This window comes from Dromiciops gliroides, chromosome 5 (assembly GCF_019393635.1).
Source record: "Dromiciops gliroides isolate mDroGli1 chromosome 5, mDroGli1.pri, whole genome shotgun sequence".
Classification (NCBI taxonomy): domain Eukaryota; kingdom Metazoa; phylum Chordata; class Mammalia; order Microbiotheria; family Microbiotheriidae; genus Dromiciops; species Dromiciops gliroides.
The window spans coordinates 240035694-240056320 of NC_057865.1; the positions used below are offsets into that span (position 1 = coordinate 240035694).

A 20627-nucleotide genomic window follows, 5' to 3' on the forward strand; every position below is an offset into this window, starting at 1 on the left:
CTATGGGGGGGCATCATAACACATTCATAGATAAGTGAGTGCAGTCTGCCTGTCTCTGTGTGTGTATATGCAACACACACGTATATAAAAAAATATATATCTATATGTATGTACACATAAAACACAATACAATATATGTACACATACATATACTAATATAAACAAGCACATAAATAATACAAAGTATTTGGGGGGGGTGGGGCAATGAGGGTGAAGTGACTTGCCCAGGGTCACACAGCTAGTAAGTGTCAAGTGTCTGAGACCATGTTTGAACTCAGGTCCTCCTGAATCCAGGGCCGGTGCTTTATCCACTGTGCCCCCTAGGGGCCCCGCTACAAAGTATTTTTTGATGGAAGAGGGTAGGGGAGGGAAATCAGAAAAAAACTTGAAGGAAGTGGCACATGAATTGAACATTAAAGGACATAGGAATTCCAAGAGGAGGAGAATTTTTATAAGCATGGAGAGTAGCCTATGCAAAGATATATATATATATAGGTGAGAGATGGGTTACTGTGTCCTGATCACAGCCAAGGATGCCCGTTTGGTTGGAGTGTGATGCTTCTGAAGGAGGGGTTCAGCCATTTCAGTTGTGTCAGACTCTTTGTGACCCTATTTGGGGTTTTCTTGGTAAAGATCCTGGAGTTGTTTGCCATTTCCTTCTCCAGCTCATTTTACAGATGAGGAAACTGAAGTAAACAGGGTTAATGACTTGCCCAGGGTCACCCAACTAGTAAGTATCCGAGGTTAGATTTGAACTCGGATCTTTCTAACTCTAGGTCCAGCACCCTATCCACCTAGCTGCCCTTATGAAAAAGAGTAATATGTAATCAGTCTAGTTAGGTCGGAGCCAGACTGTGAAGGATTCCTAATAAGATAGATAGTCTGGATTTTATCTTATAAGCAATATGGACAGCTGAGTAGAAGATGGCCAGAGAGTAAAGAGGACCTGAAGCTGGTATTAGTGGAATGGGACAAAAGACAAAATGGAATTCAGGAGATATAGAGGGAAAGGAATGGAAAACCTTGTTAAATGGGTGACTGAAGAATGTGAGTGAGAGTGAGGAAAGAATGGTTACTAAGTTTTGAACTTGGGCAACTGGGAAAATGGTAGAAGAGAAAAAGGAAGTACGAAGAGCAGCAAGCTAGGGTTCTGGAAAAAAGATTGAGTTCAACTGGTTGAGTTTAAGATTATTTATAGAGGGGCAGCTAGGTGGTGCGGTGGATAGAGCACTGGCCCTGGATTCAGGAGGACCTGAGTTAAAATCTGGCCTCAGACACTTAACACTAGCTGTGTGATCCTGGGCAAGTCACTTAACCCCAATTGCCTCATCAAAACAACAACAACAACAAAACAACAACAACAAGAAAAGATTATCTATAGAACTTGGCTTTTCTCAGCAGTGCAATAATCCAAAACAATTTCAAAGAACTCATGATAGAAAATGTTCTCAACATCCAGAAAAAGGAACTGTAGATTATGAAAGTAGATTGAACCATACTGTTTCTACTTTTTGGCTGTTTTTTTCCGTTTTTTGAGGTTTTTCCTTTGTGCTCTGATTCTTCTTTCACAAGATGACTAATGCAGAAATATCTTTAATGTGATTGCACATATATAACCTATATCAGATTGGGGAGGAAGGAGGAAAGGGAGGGTTGGAGAGAAATTTGGAACTGAAAATCCTATGAAAACAAATGTTGAAAACTATCCTTATAACTGGAAAATAATAAAATACTTCTTATTTTAAAAAAAGATTATAGAATATCCACCAGACAACGTGAAATGTGAGGCTGAAACTCAGGAGAAAGCTGATTTGGAAGTCATCTCCTTGGGGACTGACTACAGAATGTGTGATCAGGCTTTAGGGCACACCTGTGCACAGGTAACGGCAGTGTGGTCAAACTCAAATAGAAACCATTGCCACTTAACCTGACATATATTGACTTAGAAAACCACATATTTACACCATTCATGTTCTATTGTATTTTAAAATTTATTTTTGTTAAATATTTCCCAATTACATTTTGATCTGCTTCTGGAAAAACCCTGCCTGGAGGTTTGACACCTCTGGGTTACAGGACACGATTTTCCACAATTTGTGGAGAGAGACTGATATGGCTTGGCAAATGGAGAATGAGAGGACCATGACAGTGGTATCATAAAAACACAGTGAAGAGGGAGTGGCCAGAGCTTTCTATCTTCAAATCTGCTACATCTTTGTTTTAAGAAAAATGTATATACACATATGGGATTATTTCCATTTTTGCAATATTGTGCGACATATTCAAAAGACCTCAGTTTAGAACAGAGGTTCTTATAACATTTTGTTATTATTAGTTGTTTATAGTCATATCTGACTCTTTGTGACCCAATTTGGGGTTTTCTTGGCAAAGATACTGGAGTGGTTTGACATTTCCTTCTCCAGCTCATTTTACAGATGAAGAAACTGAGGCAAACAATGACTTGCCCAGGGTCACCTAGCTAGTAACTGTCTGAGACTGGATTTGAACTCTGGAAGATGAGTCTTCCTGACCCCAGGCCCAGAGCTCTCTGTACTGTACCACCTAGCCACCCTCTTAAAACATAGGGTCCTTTAAAAAACATTTTGATAACTATTTCAATGTAATTGGTTTTCTTTTGTGTTTTATTTTATGCATTTAAAAACATTTTGAAATTGGGTCCACGAAACAAAAAAACAACAACACAAAAAATGCCTGGTTTAGAGCCTTGACTTGGACTATTTCGATGTGTGATAGTTCTAATGTGATCTTGGGACAAGTCACTTAGCTTCATTACCTTGCCTTGCCAATCTGAAAGGGTTGTTTTTAGGTAGAATGAGATAATGGATGTGCAAGCCTCTGTAAACCCAAATCATGCCTGCCTTTCTTTCATTCATTCTTTCTTTCTTTGGGGCAATGAAGGTTAAGTGACTTGCCCAGGGTCACGCAGCTAGTAAGTGTCAAATGTCTGAGGCCGGATTTGAACTTAGGTCCTCCTGAATCCTGGGCCAGTGCTCTATCCACTGTGCCACCTAGCTGCCCCCCAAATCATGCATTTCTTTTTTTTTAATTTCTTTTTTAAATTATTTTTAGAATAGAATTTTATTTTCCAAAATATATGTAAAAACAAATTTTAACATCAATTTAAAAAAAAAATTGTTCCAACTTCTCTTCCTCCTCTATTCCCACCCCCCACCCACTAGAACTCAAGCATTTCAAAATAAATTATACATGAGTAGTCATGGAAAACATTCCCACATTAGCTAGGTTGTGAGAAAAAAAACAGTCAAAAACTCCCAAAACTTCAGATTGAGGAATTGTCAAAGAGAAAAAACATTTTTTTAAAAAAATGTGTTTCCAGGGGCAGCTAGGTGGCGCAGCAGACAGAGCACCAGCACTGGAACCAGGAGCACCGGAGCCCAAATCCGGCCCCAGACACCCAACACCCACCAGCTGCATGACCCTGGGCAAGCCACCCAACCCCAATTGCCTCACCAAAAAAGAAAAAAAAAAGAAAAGAAAAAAAATGTGTTTCCATCTATTTTAGATACTATCACTTCTTTCTCTGTAGATGGGTTGCCATTTTCATAAGTCCTTCAGGGTTATATTGGACCATTGCCTTGCTGAAAATAACCACATGCTTCCCAGCAGATCATTTTACACTATTGCTGTTATTTTATATACAGTGCATTTCACTCTACTTCAGTTCATGTAGGTCTTTCCAGGTTTTTCTAATAGTATCCTTTTCATCATAACCTAAATAATGTACCTTAAACTTGACAAAGAATTTTCTTCATATTAGCCCAGCAAGGTCATCATAACTATTTCCCTCCATCCTATTCCCTTCCCATGGTATTTACTCTATTTTCTATCTTCTTTTAAACTATTCCTCCTCAAAAGTATTTTACTTCTGACTGTCCCCTCCCCTACTCTGCACTCCCTTTTTTTTTCACCCTTCCTTCCTTATCCTCTTCCCCTCATACTTTCCTATAAGGTTAAATAGATTACTCCTCCCAACTGGGTGTGAATGTTATTCCCTCCATGAGCCAACTCTGATGAGTTTAAGGTCTTTGAGCTAATTCTATGTTCCAAATTTTCTTCCTCCCTCTCTCCTCAACCCTCCCTATGAAATCAAGCAATTCAATATTTCATACTTGTGCTGTTATGCAGAACATCTTCACCTTCCTTGAAAGTATTTTGCTTTTTACTACTCTCTCCCAGAATCTGCCCTTCCCTCCTTCCCCTCTCCCCCCCCCCCTTATCTCACTCCCCTCCCTCAGGGCAAAATATATTACTATACCCACTTGAGTATGTATGTTAGTCCTTCTTTGAGTCAATTCTGATGATATTAAGGTTCAATCACTCCCCAATTCCTTCCCCCTCTTCCCCTCCCCTCCATAAGCTTTTTTCTTGTTTCCTTCATGTGAACAACCTCTCCGCAGACCATCTCTCCCCTTCCCCCTCCCTCAGTCTATTTCTCCTACACCTCAACCCTATTTTAAGGATGTCATCATGGGTTAGTTAGGTGGCACAGTGGACAATGCACCAGCCCTGGATCCAGGAGGCCCCAAGCCCAAATCCGGCCCCAGACATAAGACACCCCACAAAGAACAAAACATAACATCCCTTCGTATTCAGTTCAGACCTGTGTCCTCTGTATTATCTTCCCATATAGGAATGCATTTCTAATAGAGGTCATCATTACCCAGTTTTTCATCCTTTGGTGTAGAACAAGCAAATTAGCACAGTGTCCCACACAACCCTTAACACGCATAACTCAAGGAAAAGAAATCAATGAGCTAGATGGGGAAGGAATAGAATAAGCATTTATATAGTGCCTACTATGTGCCAGGCACTGTGCTAAGCACTTTTACTAATATCATGTCATTTGATCTTCCCAACAACTCTGTAGGTGGGTGCTATTATTATCCCCCCTTTACAGTTAAGGAATTGGACAGCTGGGTGGTGAGGTGGATAGAGCACCAGGCCTGGAGTCAGGAAGATTCATTTTTCTGAGTTCAAATCTGGCCTCAGATACCTAGCAGTGTGACCCTGGGCAAGTCACTTAACCTTGTTTGCCTCAGTTTCCCCATCTGTAAAATGAGCAAACCACTCCTGTATCTTTGCCAAGAAAACCCCAAAGGGGGTCAGAAAGAGTCAGACATGACTGAATAACAACACAGTTAAGGAAACAGAATGACCACTATTGTTAGCAAAGGCTCTGTGGAGTCAACCTGGGGCATTTTGAGTTAACTTTGCCCCTAGGTAGATCTCACCTTGGACCCAGCTGTGGGCCATCTGGCAAAAGAGATATAATGATGATTTCAGGAAATACCTGGAAAGTTTAAATTGATACAAAGTGAAGTGAACAGAGCCAGGAGAACATTTTACACAGTCACTGTAACATTGTACAATGAAGAACTGTGAATGACTGCTATTTTTAGCAATACAATGATCCAAAACAATCCCAAAGGACTAATGATGAAGCATACTATCTGCCTACAGAGAAAGGACTGATATTGTTTGAATATAGTCTGAAGCATGTTATTTTTCACTTTCTTTCATTCTTTTTCTTTTATTGGAGTCTTCTTGTAAAAAATGATTAATGGAAATATTTTACATGATTGCATATGTATAACTTATATCTGATTGCTCACCATCTCAGAGAGGGGGGAGAAAAGGGGAGGGAAAGATAGAATTTGGAACTCAAAACTTAAAAAACCCAAATGTTAAAAAATTGTTTTAACGTGTAATTGGAGAAAAATAAAATATATTAAATTTTTAAAAAGTAAAGAATAACCATTTTGAGGTTTTGTTAGGGGCATGTTCTCAAGACCTCTGGGAATTTTTTGGTGTGTGCGGGGGAGAGCAGTGGCTTTTTAAAAAATCAGCTTTGAGGGAATGGTTTATTAGAATTGTTTTTGTTAAAGGAATTGTTTATATGAACCTTCAGGCTCTAAGTCAGGGGTGCTTCACCTTTCTTTGGGATCATGGATTCCTTTGGCACTATGGTGAAACCTAATACAACTGTGGTTCATTGTTTACACTGGTAATTGAAGGAAATGCTAAATTTCAGTTAGAGGTTAGTAACAATAAAGATGTAATTTTTTCCCCTTCCCAGACATGTCAGGGTCTCTCCAGAAATCTATCCACAGGCCCCAGTTATGGAACTTCTTCTCTAAGTGATTATTCCATATGTGGAACTGCATCTGGGACAGCTAGTGATGGCTTGGGGACTGAGTCAAGGAAAGATGGGGGATTACTGATAATCCTTCAGTGTCCAAAAGAAGGCATCTCCAATGACGTGACATGTATGCTGCTTTCCCTTCCAACACTGTTATCTTCTCTCTTGGCTCCTATCATTGGTGCACAGCTTTTGGAAGCCTCCGGAATGAGGTACACAGGTAAACAGGATTTTTTTTATGAGTTTTCTTCATTCTGATATACTGCTACTAACTAGGAGAGACAAGCATGTGTTTGTTGCCTGGCTTCTTAAAATTTAACCTATAGACAGACTGGGAGGTTTTTCAGACTTAGACATGACTTCCTAAGAAGTGCCAATCTAAAGAGGTACAAAAACCAGCAAAGAGTATTAGCAAGCTGCTGAAAGGTAGATGTTTGCATGGGGACGGGGGAGGGGAAGGAAGAGCTCCCCTAACTTGTTTTGCTTTCAAATTTTGAGTTCAGAGGGTTAACTTCTGAGGAGCGGACTGTTACATCTAAACAAGTGGGAATTCTGGGCTAAGTGGAAAAACATGTGTCTTCTATTAAATAGAGATTCAGGAGATCCACATTCACCCTAGGTTAGATAGCAAAAAGCAAGATTGGGTTGCAATCTGTGATGTTTGCATTCATTCTGATGACTTTGCTAAAGCAGGTTTGTTTTTTGGGGGGGGGAGGGGAGAGGGAGAAGATGGTCATTTTGACTAAAAAATGCTTCTCTCTTACCCAGACCATGATGCCTGTCTGTAAAGAACAGTATGGCAAACTTGGCAAAATTTCCACTGTGAACTGCAACTTCCACCTTTTCCTGAATAGAAATCTATCCTGCTATAGTTGGAGGAACTGGTATCTGAACCCCATCAATAGATTGGGTTAACCTTGTTTGCCTCGATTTCCTCATCTGTAAAATGAGCTGGAGAAGGAAATGGCAAACCACTCCTGTATCTTTGCCAAGAAAACCCCAGCAGAAGGTGTGATTGGGACTTCAAGTACACCCATGCCTAATTTGCTTCTGACATGCCTAAAAACTCATTGAGGAGAAGTAGGTTGTGTCATAAAGAGTGGGTGCTGTTTATATAGAACCTTGGCTTTTTTGAGGGGGAAGGGAAAGGAGAGTTAAGCCAAGACAGGAAATAACACCAGAGCCACTCAACCCTTTTGCAAAGTCAGAGGTGTTGGAATATGCCTGCAACTTAACATTTCTTGCTAGTCAATATATTTTGTAGGATATTACATATTGGAGATATTTTTTTCCCCTGTTTACATTTATTACTGGAAACAACCTTTCTCTTCCCCATGGATGATTGACATTGGCAATGTAAATCCACCCACTTGAGACTAATGAACAGAAAACATTGCTGGTTGCCACATACTTAAAATATTGCAGAGGGAATGGGGGACAACTATAGGGAGACACCTTCTGTTCCATTACAAAAGACTGGGTTGGGAAAGATGAAGAGTGATGAAATGATGATTGTCTTGGAATATATCCTATCCCTGGTAAATTGGAAAAAGAAGCCAGGTGCTTTGGACCTATAAGCCCAAGAGAGCATTAAGTGTCCTTTATTTAAAGGACATAGAAAAATGTCCCATGTTGTTAGAGGATTTTGCTTTTTGAAGGCAGCCATTGGCTACTTTGCTATAAAAACTCTTAATTTCAAATATGATGTGACTATAATGACTCCTTAGTTACAACAAACTCCATATGGCAGATTAGGAAAATTCCCATGAGGTCCTGCCATTGGGCAGACTCCTAGGGCTTGGTATATGGAAACCATGGAATGTTGCCTCAGTAGAGGCTCAAGAGCCCTCAGGGAGTAACTTTGACCAAGCTCCCCGATCAATAGAAATGATATACAAACAACCTCTGTGTCTCTTTCTACTACTCAGTCAATAACCATTCATTAAACACCCACAGACACTGTGTACCAAGAAAACAAAGAAAGGCAAATCAGTCCCTGCCCACAAGAACTTACAACTTACAACACAGACTCACCTACACTCAAGATATCTATGGGATAAATTGGAAGTAATCTTAGAGACAAGGCACCAGCATTAAAGGAGATTGGGAAAGACTTCTTGGGTAAGATCAATGACTGGATAAGAGCCCAAGTGATTTAAGAGGATACCGTCAAATTGAATTGGTTTACTAAAGGTTTTGGATGAGGAAGGGACTAAAGTGTAATTGGCACAGAGGTCAACCAATAAAGACTTATTAAGCACCTACTATGTGTGCTGGTGTGATGGCCTGAAAACTAAGGGACTAGAGCATTAGAAATTGTGGTGAGGATGAAGATTGGTCAGAAGCTGTAAGGCAGAGGAAATGATGGAACAATAAGAGATTAAGATCAGATGAAGGCATTCAGAGTTTGGAAGTGGAACTCTTGTGGGTGATGGCAAGATCAAAGGTATAACTATCTCTGTGTGTAGATGAGGTGGCGTGGAATAATAAGTCATGGGAAGTAAGCTGAGTAATTGGAAAGTTAGAGAGTTGGAGAATATATTAATATGGATGTTGAAGACCTGAGAGAGAAATGATCATTCCTCTCTCATATGAATAATCAATTATTGAATTAGGATTTTTGCAGAAGCCTATAGGTTGTTCAGTCTCTGAAGGACATTGCTGATAATGAGACTGGGTTAACTTTGTGAACAATTTTGTTCAGACCCCACCCTGGTGGGGAAGCCCACTGTGCTCCACTTGGTCTGGGTGGAGATTAAATTCTTCTTAAATTGCCCAAGGCTGGGGGTGACTTGGAAGTAAATGACATGTTCAAAGTCCAGTCCTTTAACCTCTCCTTACAATAGACCCACCTCTCAATATAATATTCATTCTTTCTCATTACTTGTTAACCAATCAGAGTCAATTGCCACACTTGGGAATACCCACCCTTACAAAGGCATATAAGCATTAAGTGGGTTCTATGTGGGGGAGTCTTTGGCATTTGACAATGTTACTGACCCTTTTATTAATAATATGTTAGCATTATTATTAATATGATTAATTACTCAGAAACTGTGTCTCTTGACATTTTTAAACATCACAGTCCCCCTGGTATGAGGGCAGAAGTTGGGGAAGAAAGAGACCCCGAACCAGAAACTATACTCTTTAAGGAAGGAAGGAGAATATCCTGGAGGTTGGTAGATAACAGCTACCAGCATCTTGGATGGATGGGGTGATCACTAAGTAGTGAATGAATCTCAAAGGACATAACTGATGGTGGTAGAGGGAATATCTTGGAAGTGGCCAAGAGCAGGGACTATCCCAGCATTTCCACCATGGCCAATGAGTTGGGGAAATGAATAAAAGTGCAACGAGTGATGGAAAGATTGGCTGGCCAGGGATGCCATGTCAGAACTTATACTGATAACTCTCCCTGCTTCCTCTTTGGGATTCAACTTCTTTGTGATTCTAGGACCCAAGAAATCCTATGTATACACCAACTGTGGCAGTGCTCATAGAAGAAGATTTTCTTAGAGATACAATGGGAATCTAGGTCTTATACATACCTCGTCTCCGTGCATGTTACCGATGTACTTGAACTCTGGAATCCCAATTCTGTGTTCCCTTGGATACCTTCCCACAACAAGAACCCACAGGTTTCTACCTTTATAGGGAAAAAAATAAATTAAGAATAAGTGGTCTTTCAAAGTGTCAGTTGCCATATATAATGAAAATGTAACACGAGGGACAGGAAATACAGAAAAACAAAACAAAATAACAACAATCTCCAAATCGTCCAAAGAATATATTCTATCCTTTTCTACTATTAGGTTCAGATAACTAACACCTCAATGTTTATACTGTACTTTACCACAAGGCAAAAGCTTTCCATTTTAAACAAAGTTTGTTAGTTTTTCAGGATGAGTGTTTCAAAATACATATGAATTATGGGGATTCATGGTTAATTTTTAGAAATATTTAGACACTTTATAGTCTTTAAGCCAGATCTCATACATTATACAAATGATATTGTACAAAGGTCAAATGCTTTTTTCCAAAAATTATGGTTGGTTGTAGAAGACAGATGGCTGTTGGAAAGGCTAAAAACAACTTTAGTCAGAAACCCTCAACAGAAGGAATGTGAAAAGACAACATCAATAACATTTATTCTGGGAGGGAATTTTTCTCCCCTAAGTAAACAAGTCTAGAATCCTATTCAAATGTTTATAAGACTCCATCTTTGCCTGATCACGACCACTTTGTTATTATGGAATAATAAAGAGCCAGCCGCTGACGTGCATCTCATTTGATTCTAACTATGGCCCTACAAGGTGGGTAGTGCAAGTAGTAGAAAAACCAACCTGCAGATGAGGAAACAGGCTGAGAGAGGTTAAGGTTGTGCAGAATAGAGGGAGTGAGACTTGAATTTAGCAGCTAGGTTGCACAGTGGATAGAGAACTGGACTTGGCATCAAGAAGACTCATCTTTCTGAGTTTCCTTCACAGATTCCCAACCAGGCTGGAAAACTACTATATGTTCCCTGAACTTGCTATTCTCCACCTCACTTCTCAGTGTATTCTCAGGCTCCCATAGTGTCTGGGTGCTTCCTCCTCCAAATGTCATCTTCCTCTCCATAGAATGTAAACTCCTCAAGAGCAATGGATGTCTTTGTCTTATCTGTAGCCACCCAGCTCTATGCCCAGGGAAGTGAGAGCTTTAATAAATGCTTGTTAAATTGTATAGCATGTGAAAAGCTCAGACAAGGAGGAGGGTGGGATAGCTTAAAAGTTTATAGGAGGCAGTTTGTATAAACTTGGGGGTCTGATGCTTCTAATTGATGGACTCCGGGATGGGACTGCCTTTCAGTTGTCATTGAAGATTCAGAGAATGGGGGCAGCTAGGTGGCACAGTAGATAGAGCACTGGCCCTGGATTCAGGAGGACCTGAGTTCAAATCCAGCCTCAGACACTTAACAATTAACTAGCTGTGTGACCCTGGGCAAGTCACTTAACCCCGATTGCCTCACACACAAAAAAAAGATTCAGAGAATAGGCATTATTCTTGTTTAACATTTGATCCTGGTTTGTTGTTTGTTTGCCATAGAGAATTACTAAAGAGCTTGCAAGAACTCTTCATGAGAAACACCCACAAGAGATAATTTATCGATTTATTAACCACTATTGGTCACTGGAGGGAAAGAATAGCAACCTAAAGGCTCACCTACCCTACTTTGGGACCAGCTGCTAACACTCTTCCTAAAGTGATAAGGGGCCCTGTTGTATAAAGGAAAGATTATCGAACTTCACATGAGGAGAGAGCTGGATTTGAAGCTTGCCTCTGATGCTTAACTTTGGGACCATGAGCAAAGGGCAAGAATGTTTTTTAAAAATACAGCAACATTTGTAATACCTGCTTCAAATGATTGTTATGAGGTTCCAATGACAACTTGTATGGGGGTGGTGGGGTGGTGGTGCTGAGCACACATGATCCCCAGGCTGTGGCTGTGGGTGAGGAGTGAGTGTGGTATCACAGGGAACAAGAACATTTTCAGGACAGTATGACTTGGGGCCCTAACTGTGGTGTAGGGGAGGAGAAGAGTCCCCTGAAGTTGAGCCCCCAGAAAGAATTTAGAAAATAATAGTAAGGAGGGCCTGAGGCCTAGCTAGGACAACATTACACACAACCTGGGGGTATGTGACTCTTTAGTTAACCAGAAACACGGTCTTCTTTTACCCCATACCAAATAACAGAGTATACTGTAGTTTAAAGGATAACATATTCACTATTTCCATGGCAGATGTTAAACATTAACGTGTGTTTCCATAAAATCTCCTTTCTGGGAGGTCATTAAAAGTGGAGTAGTTACCAATTGAAAACATTTCTTTCTTTCTTTTTTTTTTTTTGCGGGGCAATGGGGGTTAAGTGACTTGCCCAGGGTCACACAACTAGTAAGTGTCAAGTGTCTGAGGCCGGCTTTGAACTCAGGTACTCCTGAATCCAGGGCCAGTGCTTTAACCACTGCGCCATCTAGCTGCCCTCTGAAAAAAAATTCTTTTAAAAAATTTTATTTATTTATTATTATTAATTTTTTTCAGGGCAATGAGGGTTAAGTGACTTGCCCAGGGTCACACAGCTAGTAAGTGTCAAGTGTCTGAGACCACATTTGAACTCAGGTCCTCCTGAATCCAGGGCTGGTATTTTATCCATTGCGCCATCTAGCTGCCCCAGCACATTTCATTCTTTTTTTACCTCAATTTCCTCATTTGTAAAATGAAGGGATTTGGACTAAATGATGGTTAAGATATCTTCCATCTGGAACCTCCTAGGACCCAACACTCTAGGAGGTAGGTAGGTTAATTTCTCTCTATTTTGCATTTGCCTGTCTCTCTTCTCCACTCCCAAAGTGCCTAGGGATTAATAAACGTTTGTTGAACTGAATTGAAATCGATAGAACTTCAGGGACAAGACAGCGGGCGCCAATTTTATCATCATTGGCCCTAAATGAATTGCAAGATGAGAATTTTATTTTGTATAACTCGGGTGGCAGCAAGCCGAAAGCTGGGAAGAAAAAAATCCAATAAAAGAGATAAGTATATAAACCTGACAAGCAACCCTTCTTGGTAAGAGAAACCACTTTAAGGGTTCCCTCACCTCCCCTCACCCTACCTTTTCCCTTTTCTAGTGAGAGCCAGGCCATTCTTGGCCCATCCAACTTGTTTTCAAAGGTCAAAAGCAGGTTAGCCGGGTGGGGACTTCAAATATGAAAGAAGGCAATGTTGGGAGGCACATCCTCTTTTAAAAGGGTCCTGCTGATAACAGGTGTGCTGAAAAGTTCTCAAGGACTTTTGCTCTCTCCTCTCTACAAAATAAACTAAATTTCAATTACTCTTATTACCTCAGTTCTGCTCAGATCCAGTTACTCTCTCAGGGATTTTTCCATGGAGGGTGACTAAATTCAAAACAATGTACATTGATTGGGATGATTAAGGATGACAAAAATCACCCTGGAAATGCTGAGGTTACATTCATTTGGTCAACAAATAGTTACATGTGTGAGGCGGTGTAAGATGGGCCAGAATACACTAGAATGGACTGCCATATTCCATTGCTCCTACTTTAGTGAGAAGAGTATGAGACTCGGGAGTCAGGAGAGACTTGGGTTCCAACCCTGCCTCTGATGCTCAACTTCCTCATTTGCAAAAATAGGGATGATAGGGGTTACCATAGTGGTTAGAGAGCTACACTTGAAGCTCAGAAAACCTGAGTTCAAATCCCGATTTGGGCATTGACTAACTGTGTGACTGTGGGCAAGTTATATAACTTCTCTCAGCCTCAGTTTCCCCATCTGTAAACTGTGGATAATAGCAGCACTTATCTGATGATAGGTTGTTGTGGAAGCCAAATGAAATGATATATGAAAAGAACTTTATAATCTTTAAAGTTAGAGATAAATGCTATTATTATTACGATGATGACTACTACTAATTACAGTACCTACCTCCCATGCCTGCTGTGAGTTTCCAGTGAGATATGTGTAAAGAGCTATATAAATGTCTCTCATTATTACTAGCCTATAAAAATAAACTCCATAAAGGACTTTGTTTTTAAATGATGCTTGGTACCTAGCCCAGTACATTCCAAGGTAGTAGGCTCTTATAAAAAATGTTTAATGATTGAACAAATTCCCTTTAGGGCTTATGCAATAATATGTGTTGATACAACATATGATAGTTACTAAGAATTACTGTTGTTCAGTTGTATATCATTCTTGGAGACCCATACGGGGTTTTCTTAGCAAAGTTCCTGGAGTGGTTTGTCATTCCTTCTCCAATGGATTAAGGCAAACAGGGTTAAGTGACTTGTGCAGGGTCACATAATTAGTAAGTGTCTGAGGTCAGATTTGAATTCAAGTCTCTCTTCCTGCCTCCAGGCCCCATGTTCTATCCACTGAACCACTTAGGTGCCTCTAAGAATTACTTATACAGGACAAGTTACAGTAAATGTTATGCTACCAGAGCAGGTATTAGGAGTTCAAAGGAAGAGCAAAGTAGGAATAATTAGGAAAGGTTTCATAGAGGAGGTGGGGCTTTACAGGATCCTGATGATAGACCAAGAAGAGAAAAGACAGCATGCAGGTGGTGCAGGGGACAGAGAACTGAGCTTGGAATCTGGAAGACTCTTCTTCCTGAGTTCAAATCCAGCCTCAGAAACTTACTAGCTGTGTGACCCTGGGTAAGTCACTTAACCCTGTTTGATTCAGTTTCCTCATCTATAAAATGAGCTGGAGAAGGAAATGGCAAAGCAGTCCAGTATCTCTGCCAAGAAAACCCCAAAGGGGGTCACAGAGCATCAGACAGGATTGAAAAACAACTCAACAACAATAGAGTAGACAGAATTCTAGGTGAGAGGAAAGGCACACGTAGAGTTACAAAAGGAGGAAAGCAGAGGGCTTAGGAAACGGGAATCTTTGAAGCAGAGAATCTATGTACAAGGAAATCTTAGAGTATAAGATTTAGTATTGGCTTCAGAACCTTGAATGCCAGGGTAAGGGGCTTTGACATGTATCTTGAAGGTGGACGGAAGCTCCTGAAAGATTTTGAAGATGGGAGTATGATGATGATATTGGTGGTAGTGATTTAGGAAGCTCACCCAGAAGAAGGGATTTGAATGGAGGAAGAAGACTGACACAGGGGTAATGTGATGAGAACCTGCTTGGGAGCAGTAGCAATGGGAATAAAAACAGGAGCTGAAATACAGTGGGCATGCCAAATACTAAATGGAATTTGGTGACTCATTAATCACTGATGAGGTGCTGGAGGTGGAGAGCAGTAATATTTTTTCCTAAGTAGGATGAGTTCTACAAAATGTTAACAGGGCCACGTAGAATGGAAAGTACCTTCAAATCAACTTTTTTTGGTGAGGCAATTGGGGTTAAGTGACTTGGCCAGCATCACAAAGCTAGTGTCAAGGGTCTGAGGCTGGATATGAACTCAGGTCCTCCTGACTCCAAGGTTGGTGCTCTATCCATTGAACCACCTAGCTGTCCCTCAAATCAACTTTTTAAGACAAATTCAATTGGGGGAGAGGAAGGACAGGGAGACCTATGCTTTGGTATGGCAATCAGTGGTGGTGGGGGAAGCATCCAAAGCTTATATTAATTAATTATTCTTGCTGACTAGGTTAGTTGTTTTTTATATCATTGAAGGAGTTAAGGTACCTGGCTGCTGGTTGCATTAATATAAACCTCTAAATTTGGTGCCTGGAAGCAAAGCCTTCATTGCCCAGCCTTTGTTTTGGCTCTAATGGGGAACAAGGCAGAAGGAAGGACTAAAACCACTAACGCAATTATTCTTTATTCCCAAGGTCAACCACTAGTGTTTGAGACATGAGATTAGATGGATCAGCTACTTCATTAATGACACAATTGCCTCTAATCAAAAGTTTGGGAATAAGCAGTTGAATGAGTCAGCTTGGTTTTCCAAGAAATAAAACAAGCATAAAAGTTGTCATTCTATGGGAGATTAAGTTATCATAAAGGATGAAAATACCACCTACATGATGTCTGTGATGGTCTCATACCCAGCCATGGTCAGAATAACATTGGCACCATACGGAGTAAAACACCCCCAAATATGGACCAGGATTTGGGGCTCGACAACCCCCATCCCCCAATATTCAAGCAAGAGTTAATAAGTTTTCACTTTGTGCAAGGCACTGGGACCTTGTTTTCACTAGGACCTTGCTCACAATATAATGGGAGGTGGTGGAGGGAAGGGGTGTGTACACACATAACTAAGAGACAAAGGACCTTGAGAGAAGTAGAAGGGAGAGGTTGGGGCCAAGTGCTTTGAGGAATTAAAGGAGGGAAGGTTCACTTGGAGGTAGCACCTGAGTAGAGTCTTGAAAGGAAGAGAAGGGCCCCAGGGAGACAGGGGTAGGAGAGCAGGTCTATTATAAGCATGGAAGGAGAAAGAAGAAGGGAGAAGGTATGGAGTAAGAAAAGGCATGGAGAGGAGAGGAGAGGAGAGGCTAAAAGTAGGGGATGGAGTAAAGGAGGGGAGGGGCTGGGCATTTATTAAGTGCCTACTATTTGGAAAAGGAAATGGCAAGCCACTCCAGTATCTTTGCCAAGAAAACCCCAAATGCGGTCATGAAGAGTCGGACATGACTGAACAATAACAATTCAAAGTTCACTTATGTCCTTGACTGGACAGAGCTCAAGGTACGGAGAAGAAAAGAAATTCTTATCAAGTTGTTCTTTCTCAAAGAGCAACAGCAACAAGCAGATATCACTCCTACAATTCAGTTTCAGTTCCCTTTGACCTGCCAAGATGAAGGTTCCGTGATGAACGTCTATCTGTGAAAATATGGAGGATCAAAGAGACAACATAGGCAGATGGAAAAGGGGCCCGGGTTGGAGTCTTAATGTGTGATTTAACAAAATAAGTCTTGTGTTTAGTTAATTATTGTAGATCGACATGTCAATATGTTTTTGGCAAGCCTTGGCAGTAGCCAGGGCTTTCCCCCCCTCAAATGTAATAATTAATAGTTTACATAATAGATTTTCAGATAAAAAGTACAGAAGAGCTTATATATTTTCATAATAAGTTATTATTATCAACAGTCCAAATAACATCAAGGCAACCCTTCCAGGATTTTATGGTTTGAAATGAAATGCAGCTGGGTTATACCAACCTCTAAAAGACAGCCTTGGGATTAGTGGGGGATAGCATGTCAATTACTGCATGGGGGCACTCAGTGATCAATGGGGCATGTTCATGGCCCTTTTTCCCCTTTGCATTTTTATTTTGGTAAACCTACTCTTAAGTCAAGGCGCCTTCCGTTACAATAAGCTACAGAGAAGGTTTTTGGGTCTGTCTGCTTGTTCCTCTCACCCATGTCATCATATACTAGGAACTATGAACCATGGGCAAGCCAGGTAACCCAGTGGAGAGAATGCTGGCCCTGGAGTTGGCACGTGGATGCCAATCATGTCATGCCTCAGTCTCAGAAGAACTACAGAATTGGAATTCACCCAAAGAACAAAGGAAAGATGAAGGATGATTTTAAGGAACCGCACTAGAGAATCCCCATGGCCCTCAATCAGGGCTAGCTCGAAGACCTGCAGTGTGGTAATAGGTAGCCTCCTATCAACCTGATGATAGGAAGGGGAGGGGAAGTAGCTGCTGAAGAGGTGCTGTCCTATGGGTACTATACATGTGTATGAGATAAATAACAGCACACAACACACACTCTAACTAGCATTTATATAGCACTTTAAGGTTTGAAAAATATTTATGTTTTCATTTGATCAGTACAACAACCCTGGCAGGTGGGTCCTTTTATTATCCCCATATAATGAGGAACCAAAGAGAGGTCAAGTGACTTGTTTGGGCCCATATGGCTGATGTCCAAGGAAGGATCTGAACAATAGATTTATATTTATAGAGACATATTATATGTGTGTGTACATACACACACACACACACAGAGTGATAGCTAGGTGGCATAGTACCATGCCTGGGATTAGGAACACTCACTCATCTTCCTGAGTTCAAATCCAGCCTCAAACACTTCCTAGCTGTGTGACCCTGGGCAGGTCACTTAACTTTGACTCAGTTTTCTCATCTGTAAAAAGAGCTAGAGAAGGAAATGGAAAACCATTTCAAGATCTTTGCCAAGAAGACTCCAAATGGGGTCATGAAGAGTTGTACATGACTGAAATAAATTAGTGAGCAAATATATGTGTGTGTGTGTGTATATATATATATATATATACACACACACATATGTATGTACACACATATGCACATATATACAGTTTTACTTTTATATATACATACATGCATATGTGTGTATATATGTATGCACACATGTGTGTAACACTGTTCCTATCTCTTAATGTGTATCAGGGAATTGGGGACTGGGAGGGGAGAGTGAAGCAAGGGAAAATGATTCAGAAAGGAATAGGGAACAGAAGACAAACTTATCTTACTTTTCCACTTGTCCCCAGGCTAATCAGCTCTCACAAGAGTAAAGTGCTGTACTAATAGTAATAAATTCAAGTGGTGTTATTACCAGAGCTAGTTAAAGCACATTATCAAAGGACAACACTGAAATTTTAATTCCTGTAAAGCCAGTTTGCTCGAGACTAAGGAAAGCTCAAATCATCTCTGCCAACCCTCTCACAAATTCATGCCAATGGTAACAACAGATCCAAGGTAAAAAGAGTGTGTGGGTGGTATTTTTTTTTTAAGCACAATTCATCCTGCACTAGGTGGTGAAGTGGATAGAGTGCCAGGCCTGATCTTCCTGAGTTCAAATCTGACCTCAGACACTTACTGGTTGCATTATCCTAGGCAAGTCACTTCACTCTTTTTGCTTCCATTTCCTTATTTGTAAAATGAGCTGGAGAAGAAAATAGCAAACCACTCTAGTATCTCTGCCAAGAAAACCCTAAATGGGGTCAGACACAACTGAACAACAACAACAACAACAACAACATGGTGATAAACAACACCTATCCCTCATGGGGTCCTTTCTGAAGATTAAATGAGATGGCATATGTAAAGCACTAGGAAACCTTAAAGGGCTATATAAATGTGGGCTTTGCTGAGTCAAATCAGACTTGGGATGCTTATTACCTGCACAAGTCACTTTGCCCCCTGGGTCTCAGTTTCTTCACCTCTAAAATAAGGAGAAAGGGTCTCTAGATGGACTGAGTTTCTTCCCAGTTCTAAATTTATGGTGCTATAAACCCAGTGTCACACTGTGAAGCCTTTCTTTGATGCTCTTCCTTGAATCTAAAGTGTCAGCAGCCTGCTTTTTATAGCCCCTGGCAGCTGGGACTTCTGGGAGTAGGCAGTGATTAATTCAGTGTTTGTTTATTCAGAAATAGCCCAGAAATTCAAAACAACTACCTCTACAGTCCAAATATGGACTCTACTCCCTCTGCCTTTCCCCTCCCCCAAACTGGCTCAACAAATAAAACCCGAGCTTGGCCCATGAACACATTCTGAGTACCATAGACACGGCTTCAGTGTCTTAGGTCTATGTTAGCAGCAGCAGCAGTTTTCCCACCAAAACACAGGAAGGAGGATGCCCCTGCTGACTGGACATGCTGGTGGATCTCAGTATCCTGAACTTAAGAGTTCCTCAGAGAACATCCATCTATCCATCCTCTTGCTAAAACCCAGGCTATGTTCCTCTTTACACATTCCCCCCATTCCAGAATGGGCTTCCTTTGCTTCCCTTTCTACATTTTGAAAACTTTGTCTTTCTTTTAGGCCCAGCTCAAATGCCAACTCCTAGTGGGTCCCTCTGCCCCTCACTCCTCCTCCCTACCTAAGGTGGAAGAGCCCTCCACTTTATAGTGTTTTGCATAACTGATAGGATTGTAAAGTTGAAAACTCTCAGGGAACTCAGAAGTCCAACTCCCTCATTTTACAGATGACCTCAGAGAGGTTAAGTGATTTGTACAGTCAGAGAGATAGAAAATATCTGGGGCAGAATCAGAATTCAGGTCTTACTGATTCCAAGTCTTGTTATCCACTACACCACACAGCGGGGTAGCTAGGTGGCATGCTGGATAGAGTGCTGGGCCTGGCTTCAGAAAGACTTCATCTGTCTAAGTCCAAATATGGCTTCAGACACTTACTAGCTATGTGCTTATCACTTAGGCAAGTCCCTTAACCCTGTTTGCCTCAATTTCCTCATCTGTAAAATGAGCTGGAGAAGGAAATGGCAAACCAACTCCAGTATCTCTGTCAAGAAAACCCCAAAATGAGGTCAGTGAGCTTAAATGGATGGGAATGGGTGAATGTAAATTAGGTGATCATTATATATACCACTGCAGGCAAGAATCCCTTAGAAGAAACAGAATAGTCCTCATAGTCAATAAAAGGGCAAGAAAAGCAGTACTGGGGCATAATCTCAAAAATGACTGAATGATATGTTTGAATCAAAGGAAAACCATTTAACATCACGGTAATACAAGTCTATGCTCTAACCACTGATGGCGAAGAGGCCAAAGTTGATCAGTTCAATGAAGACCTACAACATCTTCTGGAAATAACACCAAAAACAGAAATAAAAAAATTGGAATAACAGGCAAGTTTGACCTTGCAGTACAAAATGAAGCAGGGCAGAGACTAGTAGAGTTTTGTTAAGATAACTCTCTAGTCGTTTTCCATGACTACTCATATATAACTTATTTTGAAATGCTTGAGTTCTAGTGGGTAGGGAGTGGGAATGGAGGAGGAAGAGAAATTGGAACACAATTTTAAAAAAATTGATGTTAAAATTTGTTTTTACATATATTTTGGAAAATAAAATTCTATTCAATAAAAAAGATAACTCTCTAGTCATGACAAACACTCTTTTTCAACAACCCAAATGTCGACTCTAGACACGGACAATATCCAAATCGGATCGATAATATACTTTGCAGCCAAAGGTGGAGAAA

The 20627-nt window shown here is 40.7% G+C and overlaps 1 protein-coding gene across 2 annotated transcripts in view; it reads right to left on the reverse strand.

The window, feature by feature from the left end:
• Positions 1 to 20627, reverse strand: part of CPM (carboxypeptidase M) — a 70787-nt gene that overhangs the window by 31395 nt on the left and 18765 nt on the right. For both annotated transcript variants that reach the window (XM_043965199.1, XM_043965198.1), the window contains one exon: positions 9730 to 9827. In XM_043965199.1, coding sequence (XP_043821134.1) covers positions 9730 to 9827 — 98 coding nt within the window. The remainder of the gene's footprint in view (positions 1 to 9729; positions 9828 to 20627) is intronic.